Genomic DNA, 13,979 nt, shown 5'->3' on the forward strand with positions numbered 1-13,979 from the left:
TCTCCCCGCCTCCCTCTCTGGGTCCCGCCCCGCGGCGCAGGGGGCCGGGCTCCGGCGAGGGGGGCGGTGGCCGCGGCGGTGACAGCCGCTCCCCGCCCCCGAGGGTCGCCACGTCCCTCACGTACCGCCCGGCCGAGGCGCTGAGCGGCGACCTGGCTACCCCAGCTCCGGCTCCTCCGGCGGGGCTCGGCATGAGGCTGGCGCGGCTGCTTCGCGGAGCCGCCTCGGCCGGCCCGGGCTCCGGGCTGCGCGCGGCCAGCCCCGGCGCCAGCCGCAGCTTCACCTCGGACTCGGCCTCCGGGCCGGCGCCCGAAAGCGGCGTTCCGGGCCAGGTGGACTTCTACGCGCGCTTCTCGCCGTCCCCGCTCTCTATGAAGCAGTTCCTGGACTTCGGTGAGTGCGGCCCGGGCCTAGGGCCTTTGTGCGCGGCCCTGCTCGGGGAAATGCGGCCCCTGACCCGGGACGGGCCCGGCCCTCGCTGGCCCCCTCTCACCTCTGGCGCACCCCTCCTTCTTAACGTCTCCTCCCCCAACGCTGTAGGTGTTTCCTTCCTCCCTTGCGGACTGATCCCCAAGCTCAGGTGCACGCGCTGGCGGGCGGGATAAATAACCGGGGGCGTGTGCCTTTTTATTGTGTATTGTTGAAAAACAAACCTGGAGGGCCGCGGGCGGAATGACCTCCCGCCTTTCAGCGCACGTGCGGAGCCGCGCTCTCTGCCAGGCGCCTTCCGAACGGTAGAGCTCCGGCTGGAGGCAAGTGTGCTGCACACTCCCGGCAGTCGTGTTCGGATTCTGCACAGTGATGATAAATGCTCAGTTTTGTAGACGATGATTGCATAAAATTGGCGCGATGATAGGGGAAGCAGGTTATAACTGGCCCAATTGTTTCATAGAATGTTTTCCTTGCCACTTGCTTAATAGTGTTTCCACCAACAGCGCATTCATTTCATCATCAGCAAGTAAGTGTTGAGCACACGTAAAGTGCGTGAGCACTAGACGTGGGGATTGCCACATTTCACCCTGTAGAGGCGACTGTCCACTTTCCTCGTCTTCCGGTGGGCCCTTCCTGGTTTTCTCTAGAAAGGATGCAACAGATTGCAGAGAAATTGCAAAGTTAGACTTACAACTTTGACTTCTCATATGGAGGCGTGGAGGGGAAAGGGAAAACTAATAAACTCGAATCAAGTCATAACACTTCAGTAGAAAAAGTTATCTTCTGCATTGTGAGTACTGTTAAGTCAGTAATGGATCTCTGGTGGGCTCAAAAGATACCAGCTTAGCTGGCAGCTTTATCTTAAAATTGTGGTGTACAGAGGCGAACTCTTTTTGGCGCAAAGCCCTCGGTTTTCTTTGTTGTTACTTTAAAATGACTGTAGTGTGATTAAGGGGTGAATTTGGCCTTGTTCACAGTATGCCATTAAACTTTCACAAGAAAGTGTTTTCCTTTAATTCGGTAATTACTGCTAGGAACAGTCTAGTTTTGGCTAAGGCTGCCTTTCTAAAACAGCAAGATGACATTCGTGAGTTCAAAATGCATTGCTGAAATAACATGATTTTTTAGTTTAACTTTCAATAGAACTGCTTGTCAAAGGACATTCTACAACTGTTCTGCTTAGTAGCTTGGTACAGGAGTGGAGGAAGAGCAGGATGCTTACCAGGAATCAGACTATTGAATAAGACCTGGGGGTGGGGGTGAGGGGAGGGGGAGCTTGAAGATGGTTGCTGAACAGGTATTGGTATTTTTTGCTTTCTGTTGCCTGAAATCCCTCCTGTACATCAGCTCTTTGCTTATCGTGGTTCCCACGCACATGACCAAATTTCTCTGTTTATATTGGACAGGTATTCATTTCTTACAAACCTGGAGTTAGGAAACAGATTTTCTAAATAATAGCATCCAGTTAATGGGCTTTGGCAGGTCCTGCTGTTAATTAGACTCTGCACCTTGTTCAGACTTGCTCGGGTTACCTTGGTGCTAAGATAATCACAGGAAGGATGCAAGTGATGGAGAGGGGAGAGTATCTTCACTGCTCTACAAAGCGATCGGAATGTCACGACTTAGGTCATTTAGGATGCCTCACAACCCTGCTGACTGGGTTATCTCATCCCTTTCGTCGTCATTCCCTGTCATGAAGGTGATGCTACTACCACTCTGACATTGCCAAGTAACTCCCTCTGTGTTTCTCCCTGCCTCTTGGCTTCTACTGCCTTATGGGCTCTACTTACTGCTGTTCCCATCTTGTTTCGTTTTAGGATCCATGAATGCTTGTGAAAAGACCTCATTTATGTTTCTGCGGCAAGAGCTGCCTGTTAGATTGGCAAATATAATGAAGGAAATAAGTCTACTTCCAGATAATCTTCTCAGGACTCCATCAGTTCAGTTAGTACAAAGCTGGTAAGATTCCCATCTTGTGTTTGCAATTTCAATGGACTTACGGACTTTACTCAAGGTGAAAGCAAATACTCTTTTACTCTTCAGTGGATTCTTACGGTAGTAAGAGCATTCCTCCACCTCTTTTTGGGTGTGTCTGGGCTTGTCCCCTGAATCCTGGACTCTACCACTCCTTGACTTCGAGAAAACAAACAACCAACCAATCAGAACTGCACAGAAATACACACACTAAATTTAAGATTTCTGATATTAAATCTGTAGGGATGTTACGTTATAATAAAAAATATCTACAAAAAATATATGTCTACCATTTGTTGATGGCTAGGGATTTACAGGCATTACCTTTAATCCCTTTGACAACTCTGCCCACTAGGCATTATTATCATCATTTACAGATGAGGAAATTGAAGCACCTACTGGCCTTTTGCCAAAGGTAGTACCATTCATAGTGGAGGTAGGATTCAAGCCCAGTTTTGTTTCTTTCTACTATACCATGCTCTAGTCAGAATGATAAAATGTATTAAAGTGTGTATATATTTTTGAATAAACTGAATTTATTTTACTGTAGTATATCTTTGTCAAACACAAAAGTTAAAATCTTTATTCTCCCATTTTAAAGTAATTACAAATTAGTGGAATCATATAAGAAACTATGCTGTCGGGGCGCCTGGGTGGCTCAGTCGGTTAAGCATCTGACTTCGGCTCAGGTCACGATCTCACAGTCTGTGAGTTCGAGCCCCACGTCGGGCTCTGGGCTGATGGCTCAGAGCCTGGAGCCTGCTTCCGATTATGTGTCTCCTTCTCTCTCTGCCCCTCCCCCATTCATGCTCTGTCTCTCTCTGTCTCAAAAAAAAAAAAAAACAAAAAAAAAAACGTTAAAAAAAATTAAAAAAAAAAAAAAAGAAACTATGCTGTCTTCCAAAATATGACAGTAGAAGTATTAAGGGTATGAACATATACGTGGCCATTTAAATACAGCCTTTCTTGAAAAATAAGATAAAAACAGAGAGGGAGGCAAACCATAAGAGAGTCTTAAATATGGGGAACAAACTGGGGGTTGCTGCTGGGTGGGGGGGATGGGCTAAATGGATGAGGGACATTAAGGAGGGCACTTGTTGGGATGAGCACTGGGTGTTATATGTAAGTGATGAATCACTGAATTCTACTCCTGACACCATTATTACACTGTATGTTAACTAACTTGGATTTAAATTAAAAAATAAATAAATACGGCCTTTCTTGTTAATGTTATTAATTTAAAAGTGTAATTCTTTTAAGCACTATACATTTCAAACAAAAGAGTTTGCCAGAGTTCAGTCTTAAATGGAAAATAAAAATTAGCTGCAAGATTTTTCCCAGTTCTGATTCATGGAGATCTTAGCACTTTTTTGTAGCCATTATAGTTTGTAGGAGAAGCTGATCTAACTTCAGCTTTAAAAAACAAGCAAAAGAAGTATGACTGCTATAATATGTGATAATGAGATGCTATCTGGTTCAAGTATGGAACAATTATGAGTGTGGTTTAAAGAAGAGGCATTTGTTTAGGAACTCTGATGGAATCTAAAGGAGAACATATAATTTTCCATGGAAGCTTATTTCTGTTTTTTAAAATTCTTCACTGAAAATAGAATATGCTGCATCTTGAAATCTGTTCTGTGCCTAACATGTTGTCAGTGCTCAACCGTCTCTTGAATTAAGAGCGTAGTTTTTCTTGCCAGGGAAGAGAAAAGTAAGGGGTAAAGCAAACGTCAGAATCAGTTGACTTTGGAATGCTTTGGACTGAAGAGAGGCACACACTGCTTGTCAAGAACAGCTTTCCAAATCAACATATGGATTTACAGATTTTTCAAACACTTTCATTGCCTCTGGATGCCTACTAAAGACAGTTGTAGATAACAGTGCCCACAGACCAGCCAAAGCAGAGCCTATATAATTGAAAGTCATTGAATAGTAGTGAGGTGTTTTCAGCTCCGGCCCTGTACTGCCATTATGCTTGGCCACATGACCTTGACAAAGTCATTTGGCTTTCCTCATTTTGTCCCTTCCTTAACGGGTGATTTGCTACCTTGAATTGTTAGATAAATTAAAAACCTACATTTGTATGACTTTTGTTTTTGTTCAGCTCTGTTTAAAAGAACTATGTGGTAAGTTATAGGCTTTTAACAAATACTTGTTGATGGTACACAAACTATTAACCTGGAGAGTGCATGCTTCTGAAGGACAGACAGCCACCTTCAGCTCCAGCTGGTCATTGCCACTGCGGAAGTACCATCCACATCATCTGGTTTTTGTTTGTTTAAAGAAAAGCCACAAGTCTAGATTTTTAATGTAGAATCACCCAATTTTGAAAGATTGCAACTAATTAAAAATTTTGTAAAGCACCAAAGCCCTAGAAGGTCTATAGGGTTTTAAAACGCAGGTTTTAAGCTAGACTCATAGACTGAGGTAGGTGTTCCTCCACATTTCGCTGAGACTAAGACAAATTAAGTCATTTCCCTCAGATCACATAGTTACTGGTAACAGACTCGATTCTCATGACAATCAGCATTTCTACTGTATAGTGGTAAATTTAAGAAATTGAAAAGCTATTTTAGAGTATAGAACTTAAGAATAAAAGAAGTAGGAAATCTTAAAACTCTAAAATGTAACCTATGTTCTTAGGAGAAAATGTGCACCTTCTATTACTTTATGCCAGGCACTTTGCTCAAAGTTGGATGGGTATAAAAATCCTACTTCAACCATAATTCATAGCACTATTCTAAATTAAAAATTAAGAGATGGGTAAAAATACCTTTTGAGTATTTTCATAATATTGAAATTTCAAATTGTGAAAAAACAAATTTACCCTACTGATTTGCATTTTAGGTATATTCAGAGTCTTCAGGAGCTTCTTGAATTTAAAGACAAAAGTGCTGAAGATGCTAAAACTATTTATGAGTAAGTACATGATTTTGACCCTATTCGGAACACAATTTAAAAAAAAAATTTTTTTAACATTTATTCATTTTTGAGAGTGAGAGAGAACATGAGCTGGGGAGGGGCAGAGAGAGAGAGAGAGGGAGACACAGAATCCAAAGCAGGCTCCCGGCTCTGAGCTGTCAGCACAGAGCCCAACCCAGGGCTGAAACTCACGGACAGTGAGATCATGACCTGAGCTGAAGTCGGACGCTCTTAAACATCATGTAAAAAATATAAATGTATTGAACTTAAACTTGCTATTGGGTCACTTTAGGGAAATTAACTTTTAGTTTCTCACCACTCGAGAACATACAGTAGTACATGTGTCTATAGCAGCTCATACAAGTAAGACAAATATTGTAAAACAGTGAGTATAAGAAAAGACAGTTCAAGTCTGATGATTAGGGAAAATCCAGAAATGGCCTTGGTACCATTTGGATGATAGGGGACTGGTGAGAGGACTCTATCTGGAGAGCTCAGGTGAACATTCAACTCCAGCCAGTCATTACCAATGCAGAGACATTATTCAGATTGTCTGATTTTTTTTGTGTGTTAAAAGCAGTAACTTTAGATTTTTAATGTAAAATCTCCCCCAATTTTGAAGATTGCAACTAATTTTAAAAAGTTGTTTTAACACCGAAGGCCTACCAACACACCTCTGTGGTCTCACTTTCTGACCTCTGTAAGATGATGAAAGTAATGACAAATGTAATAACCAGTGTACCAGAATTGATAAACCCAGGTAGTCCCCTCAGGCAGTTATCTGCTTATTCCGATGAATGTTGCTCAGAACTTAAAGCCCACTTCTTTTGTTGTCCCCAGAGTCTATTGCACATTTTTTTTTAACTGTCTTTAAACATGATGGCAACATTTCACCTTTTAAACATAATTGGGTCTGAAAATAACATCAAGGATTCACTCTCTGCCTAGGTATGAAGCACACTGTATATTTAATCTTTAAAACAGTGCTCTTGAGTTAATGCTATCTGTGCACAAAGAGGTTAAGTAACTTAAAGGTAGCATTAAAATCGCATAGCCAACTAGTGTGATGGGATCAGGATTTGAACCTAAGCACTTGCACTTAAAAATAAATGTACGCTATAGAACCTTCTGAAAATAGCTAGTCAGAGCTGAATCTAAAAAATAAGGTGAGCAATCAAGCAGAATAATCCTGTTTTGGGTTTTAAAAGAGAGAGGTGAAATAAAGGGGTGATTAGGAATGATGAGTTTTTGTTGTTTTTGAGGAGTTTTGTTGTTTGTATTTTGGATTAACAGTTTGGTTTTGAAGCAGATTACAAACTAGGAATTCCAAAAATATTTTGAGCGATGAGAGCATCACTGGAATAAGTTGATAGTACTCAAGATGATGACTTTGAATGGGAAAGCACTCATTCAGAAGTGTAAATTCTGATGGGTATGTTACAAGATGGATTTTATTTCGTAATTAAGACTTCTTTTCTCTTTTATCTAGATCTTTAAATTAACCATGCAATAAATGTCTTCTAAATGACAGAAGTGGGAAGGCTGGATGACTTGAAAATTTTTCTTTTAACACAACAGTTGACTCTTTCTCTCCCATTTTTAAACTTATAGGATCAGCGACATTAAAATTCCTTTTACTTTTCTGTTCTCAGTAGTTCTTTCTCTCTTGGAACCATAGGGAATAGTTTCAAAACAGACAGGCTTTATTGGCTTATTCATCTTCATTCCTCACAAAGCTGTGTTCACTAGAAGCAAGCACTCTCTGTCTTCTCTTATGCTGAACGTCCGTGGAATACTGTCCTCGTAGGGAATGCTCAAACGATCTTAGTTGATGATGGTTAAAGCAAACCCTTAACATTTTTAGGATTGTGTTTTGTGGCAGCCTTACTTTTAGGAGTTCCAAGAAAATAATTAAGCTTCAAAAGTTTTATTTTGGAGGTCTTTATATTCTATATTCTATATATTGATGATCTGAAATACAGTTAAATAAGCAGAAGAAAACATGCACTGATGCTTTTTTACTGAAGTAGGGATTTCTTGCCTAGAAAAGGTTGGTTAAACGTAGATTTTAGTATTAAATTCACTGGTCAAAATATTTGGCTGTTTTGACGGACAGGTTTGTTTAGCTTTACAGATACTGTGATTCGGATCAGGAACCGACACAATGATGTTATTCCTACGATGGCCCAGGGAGTGATTGAATACAAGGAGAGCTTCGGGGTGGATCCTGTCACCAGCCAGAATGTTCAGTACTTTTTGGATCGCTTCTACATGAGTCGCATTTCAATTAGAATGTTACTCAATCAGCACTGTAAGTATCTAGAAGTCAGGAGAAGAAGCAAAATAAAATGAATGTGTTGGTATATTTTAAGTTTATTTAGAAAACTTCCCTTTAATAAACATTTAATTTGGCTTTTTTGTGTGTATTAAGTAAATAGACTGTCATGCAAAGGAGGTATTCTTATTGAATGTAAAATACTACGTTTAAAAAAAGTGTGTGTTCTGTTTGGCACCATTCAGAGACACAGTATTCAAATCAGGAAAAGGGCATTAGAGAGTTTAGCTTATTTTGTTTGTTTGTTTGTTTGATAGCTTTATTGTTTGGTGGAAAAGGCAAAGGAAGCCCGTCTCATCGAAAACACATTGGAAGCATAAATCCAAACTGCAATGTAGTTGAAGTTATTAAAGGTAAATGCTTACATTTCTCCTTTCATGAAGGATGCAAAAATCAAAATTATTGAGTGTTAATTCATGCCAATAAAACAATTACTTATATCTTGAGATAAAACATTAGGAACAAATGCAAGGATTTGAGAATAATTTTATGATGTTAATTGTATATTATGTATAGGATGAATATTTTGTTGATCCAATGCTTTGTTAGGCAAAGTATGGTGATACTGTGAGGGCACCTGTTTCACTTCAAAAAGATTCAAGCTCCACCTCCCCCCACTTTCTAATTCCCTATACTAGGAGCCATAGTCTGTGATAGTTTGGTTTGCATTTTTCCACACTTTTTTCTGTTTATACCACATATACTCATATATGTATATATGTCATTGTTGTTCTTACATTGTTTGCTTTGGGAAAATGGATGCTGTATGTCTATTTTTCTATAAGCTTAGAGCCATAACACCACATTCAGTACATATGGAAATACCTTAGGTTTTTGGGTGGCTTAATGGGTATTTCAGAATGTATTAATCCATCCTTCTATTGATGCATATTTAGGTTTTAATTGTTTTTTAACCAGTAATACTGAAGTGAACATCTTTAGACATGTGCTGACTTTACTAGTATTTTAGAAGGCAAGATTCTTAGAATTTAAGACATTTAAAATGCATTTAGGGGCACCTGGGTGGCTCTGTCAGTTAAATGTCTTGCTCTTGATTTTGGCTCAGGTCGTGATCTCACGGTTCATGAGATTGAGCCCCATTTCGGGCTTTGGACTAATGGTGCAGAACCTGCTTGGGATTCTCTCTCCCTCTCTCTGCCCCTCCTCCCCTCCCTCAAAATAAATAAACTTAAAAAAAATTTTTTTAAAGCTAAAATGCATTTAAAATTTTGATACCTCCAAAAAGGTATCAAACAATGAATTCCTAAACTTTTACCAACTCTATATGTTATGTGTATTGTAAATATTTTCTTCACCCTGCTGTTTTTACTTTGTTCACAGTGTCTTTTTCTTTATGAATGTTTTTATTTTCTTAGAATCATATCTGTCATTTTTCCTTTATGGCTGTTAGGTTTTATCATGTCATACCTTCTCCAAACTAAGACTGTTAAATTATATTTTCTTCCATAAACGGTTTTAAAATTTCGTTTATCAATAGTATTGCCATCTTTTTTTAAAATTTTTTTTTTTTTCAACGTTTTTATTTTACTTTTGGGACAGAGAGAGACAGAGCATGAACCGGGGAGGGGCAGAGAGAGAGGGAGACACAGAATCGAAACCGGCTCCAGGCTCTGAGCCATCAGCCCAGAGCCTGACGCGGGGCTCGAACTCACAGACCGCGAGATCGTGACCTGGCTGAAGTCGGACGCTTAACCGACTGCGCCACCCAGGCGCCCCAGTATTGCCATCTTAATGCATGATATAGAAATACATTTATTTTAATGCTTTTTTTTGTTTTGATTTACACTAGATGGCTATGAAAATGCTAGGCGTCTATGTGATTTGTATTATATTAATTCTCCTGAACTAGAACTTGAAGAACTAAATGGTAAGCCTGATGATATCTTTTTCTGAATGATTAGTGTTGTGATTATCTGAGAAGGAATGATAAGAAGAATTTAGATTTGTTTTAATATAAAAGGGCTTTTCATAAACTCTTTCATTGAATATGAAAGCTGAGGGAGAACAATCATGTTAAAAATATATGTGTGTGTGTGTGTGTGTGTGCGCGCGTGTGCATGTATGCGTGTACGCGTGTAATTAGTTGGATTCTGTCTGAAAAGCATTTTGGCTTCTTCCTCGTTTTGTTTATGTTCAATTGATAATGTTGATTCTTTCCTTATTTTTGTGGGTTTTCTTTTTGGTTAGTTTGGTTAGAAAAAAATGATGCCAAGAAAATTATATTTGACTTTTATATGCACTTCAATAATGTAGAATTGAAGAATTTAAGAATTCCACTTACTGAGTGGTAAATCATTTTTATTATTGAGGAAGTAAAAAGACTGGGGGTGTAAAGAGGAAAGAAAGATGCTGATCTGTTTGAGAATCTGTTAATCTCTGATGGTCTTTTCACCCTGACTAGTAGTGTGCCTTTTGGACAAAACAATTTCAGATATCTTGGAAGGAGATCGATAAGTTTCTCTGTGTTTCTGAGGGGTAGTGTAGTTTTGAAGAGGGAAAAACAGTTACTAAGTGAAGATGACCCTTTAAGAAGAATAAAATTAAGTAGGGTTTTTCTTTTTTTTTTTTTTTTTTTTTTTTTTTTTAAAAATTTTTTTTTCAACGTTTTTTATTTATTTTTGGGACAGAGAGAGACAGAGCATGAACAGGGGAGGGGCAGAGAGAGAGGGAGACACAGAATCGGAAACAGGCTCCAGGCTCTGAGCCATCAGCCCAGAGCCTGACGCGGGGCTCGAACTCACGGACCGTGAGATCGTGACCTGGCTGAAGTCAGATGCTTAACCGACTGCGCCACCCAGGCGCCCCAGTAGGGTTTTTCTAAACTGTATTCTGGAATTTATAGCGGGAGAGCAATAAAGAAGTTACTCAATTGAAAATAGAACTGCTTGGTGTTTTTCTAGAGCCATATTAACTTTTGTTTCATAACAATACCATTCAGTAAATGAGAATCACAATGCAGAGATGATATTTATACCTGAACTGCTGTGAGCATGTTCTAGGTGTCCCATCCATGTTTCCGTGGGGTGGTTTATTCAGAGGAGAGTCCAATTTATTGGGTCAGTTGGAATTCTAAGGTAGGGTGAGGCTTATTGCTTTGCTCTACTTTAAGTTCTGTTTTACATACAACCTGCCCCCCTCACCACACCCCCAACTGGCCTTCTAAATTTAATAAAATGTTTGAATGTAGAATTCATATCCCTTGATAAATTGATGCTAGCTTAATTTTTTTTTGAAATTCAAATCTATATACATAGAAATGCCTGAAATAAAACAGAAAACATTCCACATGGGAGAAACATTCAAAAAATGACTTTTAAAAAAAAAAGTTTTTTGTTTTTTTTTTATATTTATGTGAGTTGGACCATGGAACTTACAGACTTTAATACTTGTTTTGGTACTCTGTAATTAAGAGTCTCTTATGGTTTGCCTTCCAATGGGGGGTGGGGGAGAAGGGAAAATGGGTGATGGGAATTGAGGAGGGCACTTGTGAGGATGAGCACTGGGTGTTGTATGTAAGTGACGAACCCCGGGAATCTATCCCCAAAACCAAGAGCACACCTTACACACTGTATGTTAGCCAATTTGACAATAAATTACATTGAAAAAATTCTTGCTTTGGAAAGTAAAATTCTGGCCTAAAGGCTGAATGTCCTTTAAAAAGACTCACCATCATAGAGGAAATAGGAAGCTGGGTTGGCTAGATTGTCATCCAGGGTCGCAAGAATGACTGCAAACTCATGTTGTCACTGTCATATGTGAATGTGGGGTCAAACACTAATATACTGAAGAACTGGGGTGACAGTTCTTTCCCAAATAATAGTGTCCTCCATAGTAAATGTTTTCTTTTCATCACTACACAATATATACTTTAAAATGCTTTAAGCACATCTCTCTGTACTTTTATATTTTTCTCTTCTGCTCTGTAGCAAAATCACCAGGACAGCCAATACAAGTGGTTTATGTACCATCCCATCTCTATCACATGGTGTTTGAACTTTTCAAGGTTTGTAAAATAGTATTACATAACCTTTATCAGTCCTTTTCTGAGGTTAGGGATCTGCTTTGAAAATTAAGTACTCTACCAGGTTTTTCTCAGTTTCATTAAAAGATGTCATTTCATGCTCAGTGTCATGTCACGTTGCTGGAGATCAGCCTTTTGTCAACACTGATGGACATCTCAGTGTAGCAGTCAGCTCATACTGGGAAGTCAGAAAGACCTGGGCTTGAATTCCAGTTCTTGATACATATGTGACCACGGGAAAATCAGTCAACCTTTTTGAGCCTTAGTTTCCTCTTCTGTAAAATGAGGATAATACTATCCAGGTTATGATGATTGGGAATAGCATACTAAATGTCCAGTACAATGACAACTCATTATAGGTGCTCAATAAGCTATATTAATATTTTTTAAAAATGGAATATTTAGAAGAGTAATTTTCAATTTTCCACCCTTAAAAAACCAGAGTCCCACTATTACATGGGTTTTTTTTCTTTGAAAAAGTCATTTATATTGACTTACAGGGCTTCTGCTATCATATTTGCTCCTTACAACAAATTTCAAAAGCTAAATAAAATGAGTCTAGTAATGTTGAGAGTACTCTTTTCCCAAATGACGCACCAATGACAACTTGCTCATGGACAGAAAAGTGAGTGAGGAGAAGTGGTACAGGTCCCTGTGGCTAAAAATGACTGCCCTAAATCAAGCTGATAGTCTCTCTGACTTTAGTTAACATGTCTTCAGCCAGCAGCAAACTGCTAGAAGAGGTGGCTTTCAGCCTGACCATGAAAAAGAAAAATACACTGAGACACAGAAAATCTAACAATATCCTAGAACAGCAGGAGTGCAAGAATGCTCTTTTGTTCTAGGACATCAAGAACATATCTAATACCTTACAAAAATCTTTCTCAAAGTGGGAAAATAAATAAGCAATTGGCACTTAAAGGATTAAGATTAATTTTTTTCCTTAAGATTTCAGTTACATAAAGGTCTTATTCCCCATGATGCTTAATAAAATAAATAACCATATTATAAAACAGATTTTATATAATGTCAATAATAATGTCAATAATCTTAAGTAGCCTTTGGTAGAGATTATAGCATCCCCAGGGATACTCAATCCTGATGTGTATGTCAGGGCCACACCTCTGAATTTTTAGGAGTGTTTTTAAAAAATTTAGTTTAAAAAATTTTTTAAATTCGGTCCCATCTTTTGCCTTTTTAACTGTATCTAGTTTTATCAATTTCTCCTCCATTGCTACATGTCATGTTATCTTTTAGCGCTCATAATATATTGGCATTGTGTACTGTGTATCCTTTAGGAACTGATCAAAACTAGGGATATTTACAATGTAAATCAAACTAGTGATGAATTGGATTAGTTTCTACATCATAAAACCATTGCTGTGAATACTATATGAAAAAATTTTTTCCTTAATTTATGGCAATTAAAATGATTCCTAAAAATAGAGACAAAACTCTTTTCAAAAAATAAGTTATTATCTACTAAACTATAAAAATATTTGGATAGAATTTTCAGCTTTAATGTAAACTATTTAAGTGTTGAGATGCCTGGTTTTGGAAAATATGCAACCTGGATTTGGTTGAAATCTTTAAGTCAAAGTATCTCACCAGTCGTCCAAAATGGACAATAATTTTTTTTAAGTAATTCTTTAAATATAATTATAAGAATTATACTTTGGCATATTTCCAGCAAATTAAAAATTTTTTAATTTCAAATGGTGCCTATGTGTTTGAAAATCAGCATTAGTTTCTTCTTTTTTAAAGTTGTGTTTTGAACGGAACCCTAATGTATTTCAGAATGCGATGCGAGCGACGATGGAGCACCATGCTGACAAAGGTGTTTACCCTCCTGTTCAAGTCCACGTCACACTGGGTAACGAGGATTTGACTGTGAAGGTAAATGCTCCCCGGCATTGTTTTGTTTGTTTCGTTGATGTACAGGCATGCACATAATTTCTTGAAGACATAATTTATTCTTAGAAAGAGATCTTATCTCTAATAGCTAATAAGCACGTTGCTTTATTTATCTGGCAGATTATGGAATTATCCCTTGAGTCTCTTTCTCTTCTGGTCTGTAATCCAGATGATGCAAGTAATAATAAATCCTGAAAACACAGTTTAGCAGTCATCATGAATATCTACTTTGATAAAATATATATATATATATATATATATATATATATATTTTAGAATTTAACATTTATTTATTTTTAAGACAGAGAGAGAGAGAGAGAGAGCATGAACAGGGGAGGGTCAGAGAAAGAGGGAGACACA

At 38.5% G+C, this 13,979-nt stretch overlaps 1 protein-coding gene across 2 annotated transcripts in view; it reads left to right on the plus strand.

Annotated features, from left to right (window-relative positions):
* Nucleotides 1-36: 36 nt before the first annotated feature.
* The window catches only part of PDK1 (pyruvate dehydrogenase kinase 1), a 34,233-nt gene continuing 20,290 nt past the window's right edge, over nt 37-13,979 (plus strand). Inside the window, exons 1-8 of one of the 2 annotated variants that reach the window (XM_045480210.1) lie at nt 37-393; nt 2,250-2,391; nt 5,254-5,325; nt 7,455-7,639; nt 7,921-8,016; nt 9,474-9,551; nt 11,611-11,687; nt 13,503-13,601. In XM_045480210.1, the coding sequence (XP_045336166.1) occupies nt 192-393; nt 2,250-2,391; nt 5,254-5,325; nt 7,455-7,639; nt 7,921-8,016; nt 9,474-9,551; nt 11,611-11,687; nt 13,503-13,601 (951 nt within the window). In that variant the 5' untranslated portion in view covers nt 37-191. The remainder of the gene's footprint in view (nt 394-2,249; nt 2,392-5,253; nt 5,326-7,454; nt 7,640-7,920; nt 8,017-9,473; nt 9,552-11,610; nt 11,688-13,502; nt 13,602-13,979) is intronic. The other variant, XM_045480211.1, reaches the window with a different exon arrangement.

Source organism: Leopardus geoffroyi, chromosome C1 (genome assembly GCF_018350155.1).
Source record: "Leopardus geoffroyi isolate Oge1 chromosome C1, O.geoffroyi_Oge1_pat1.0, whole genome shotgun sequence".
Lineage (NCBI taxonomy): Eukaryota > Metazoa > Chordata > Mammalia > Carnivora > Felidae > Leopardus > Leopardus geoffroyi.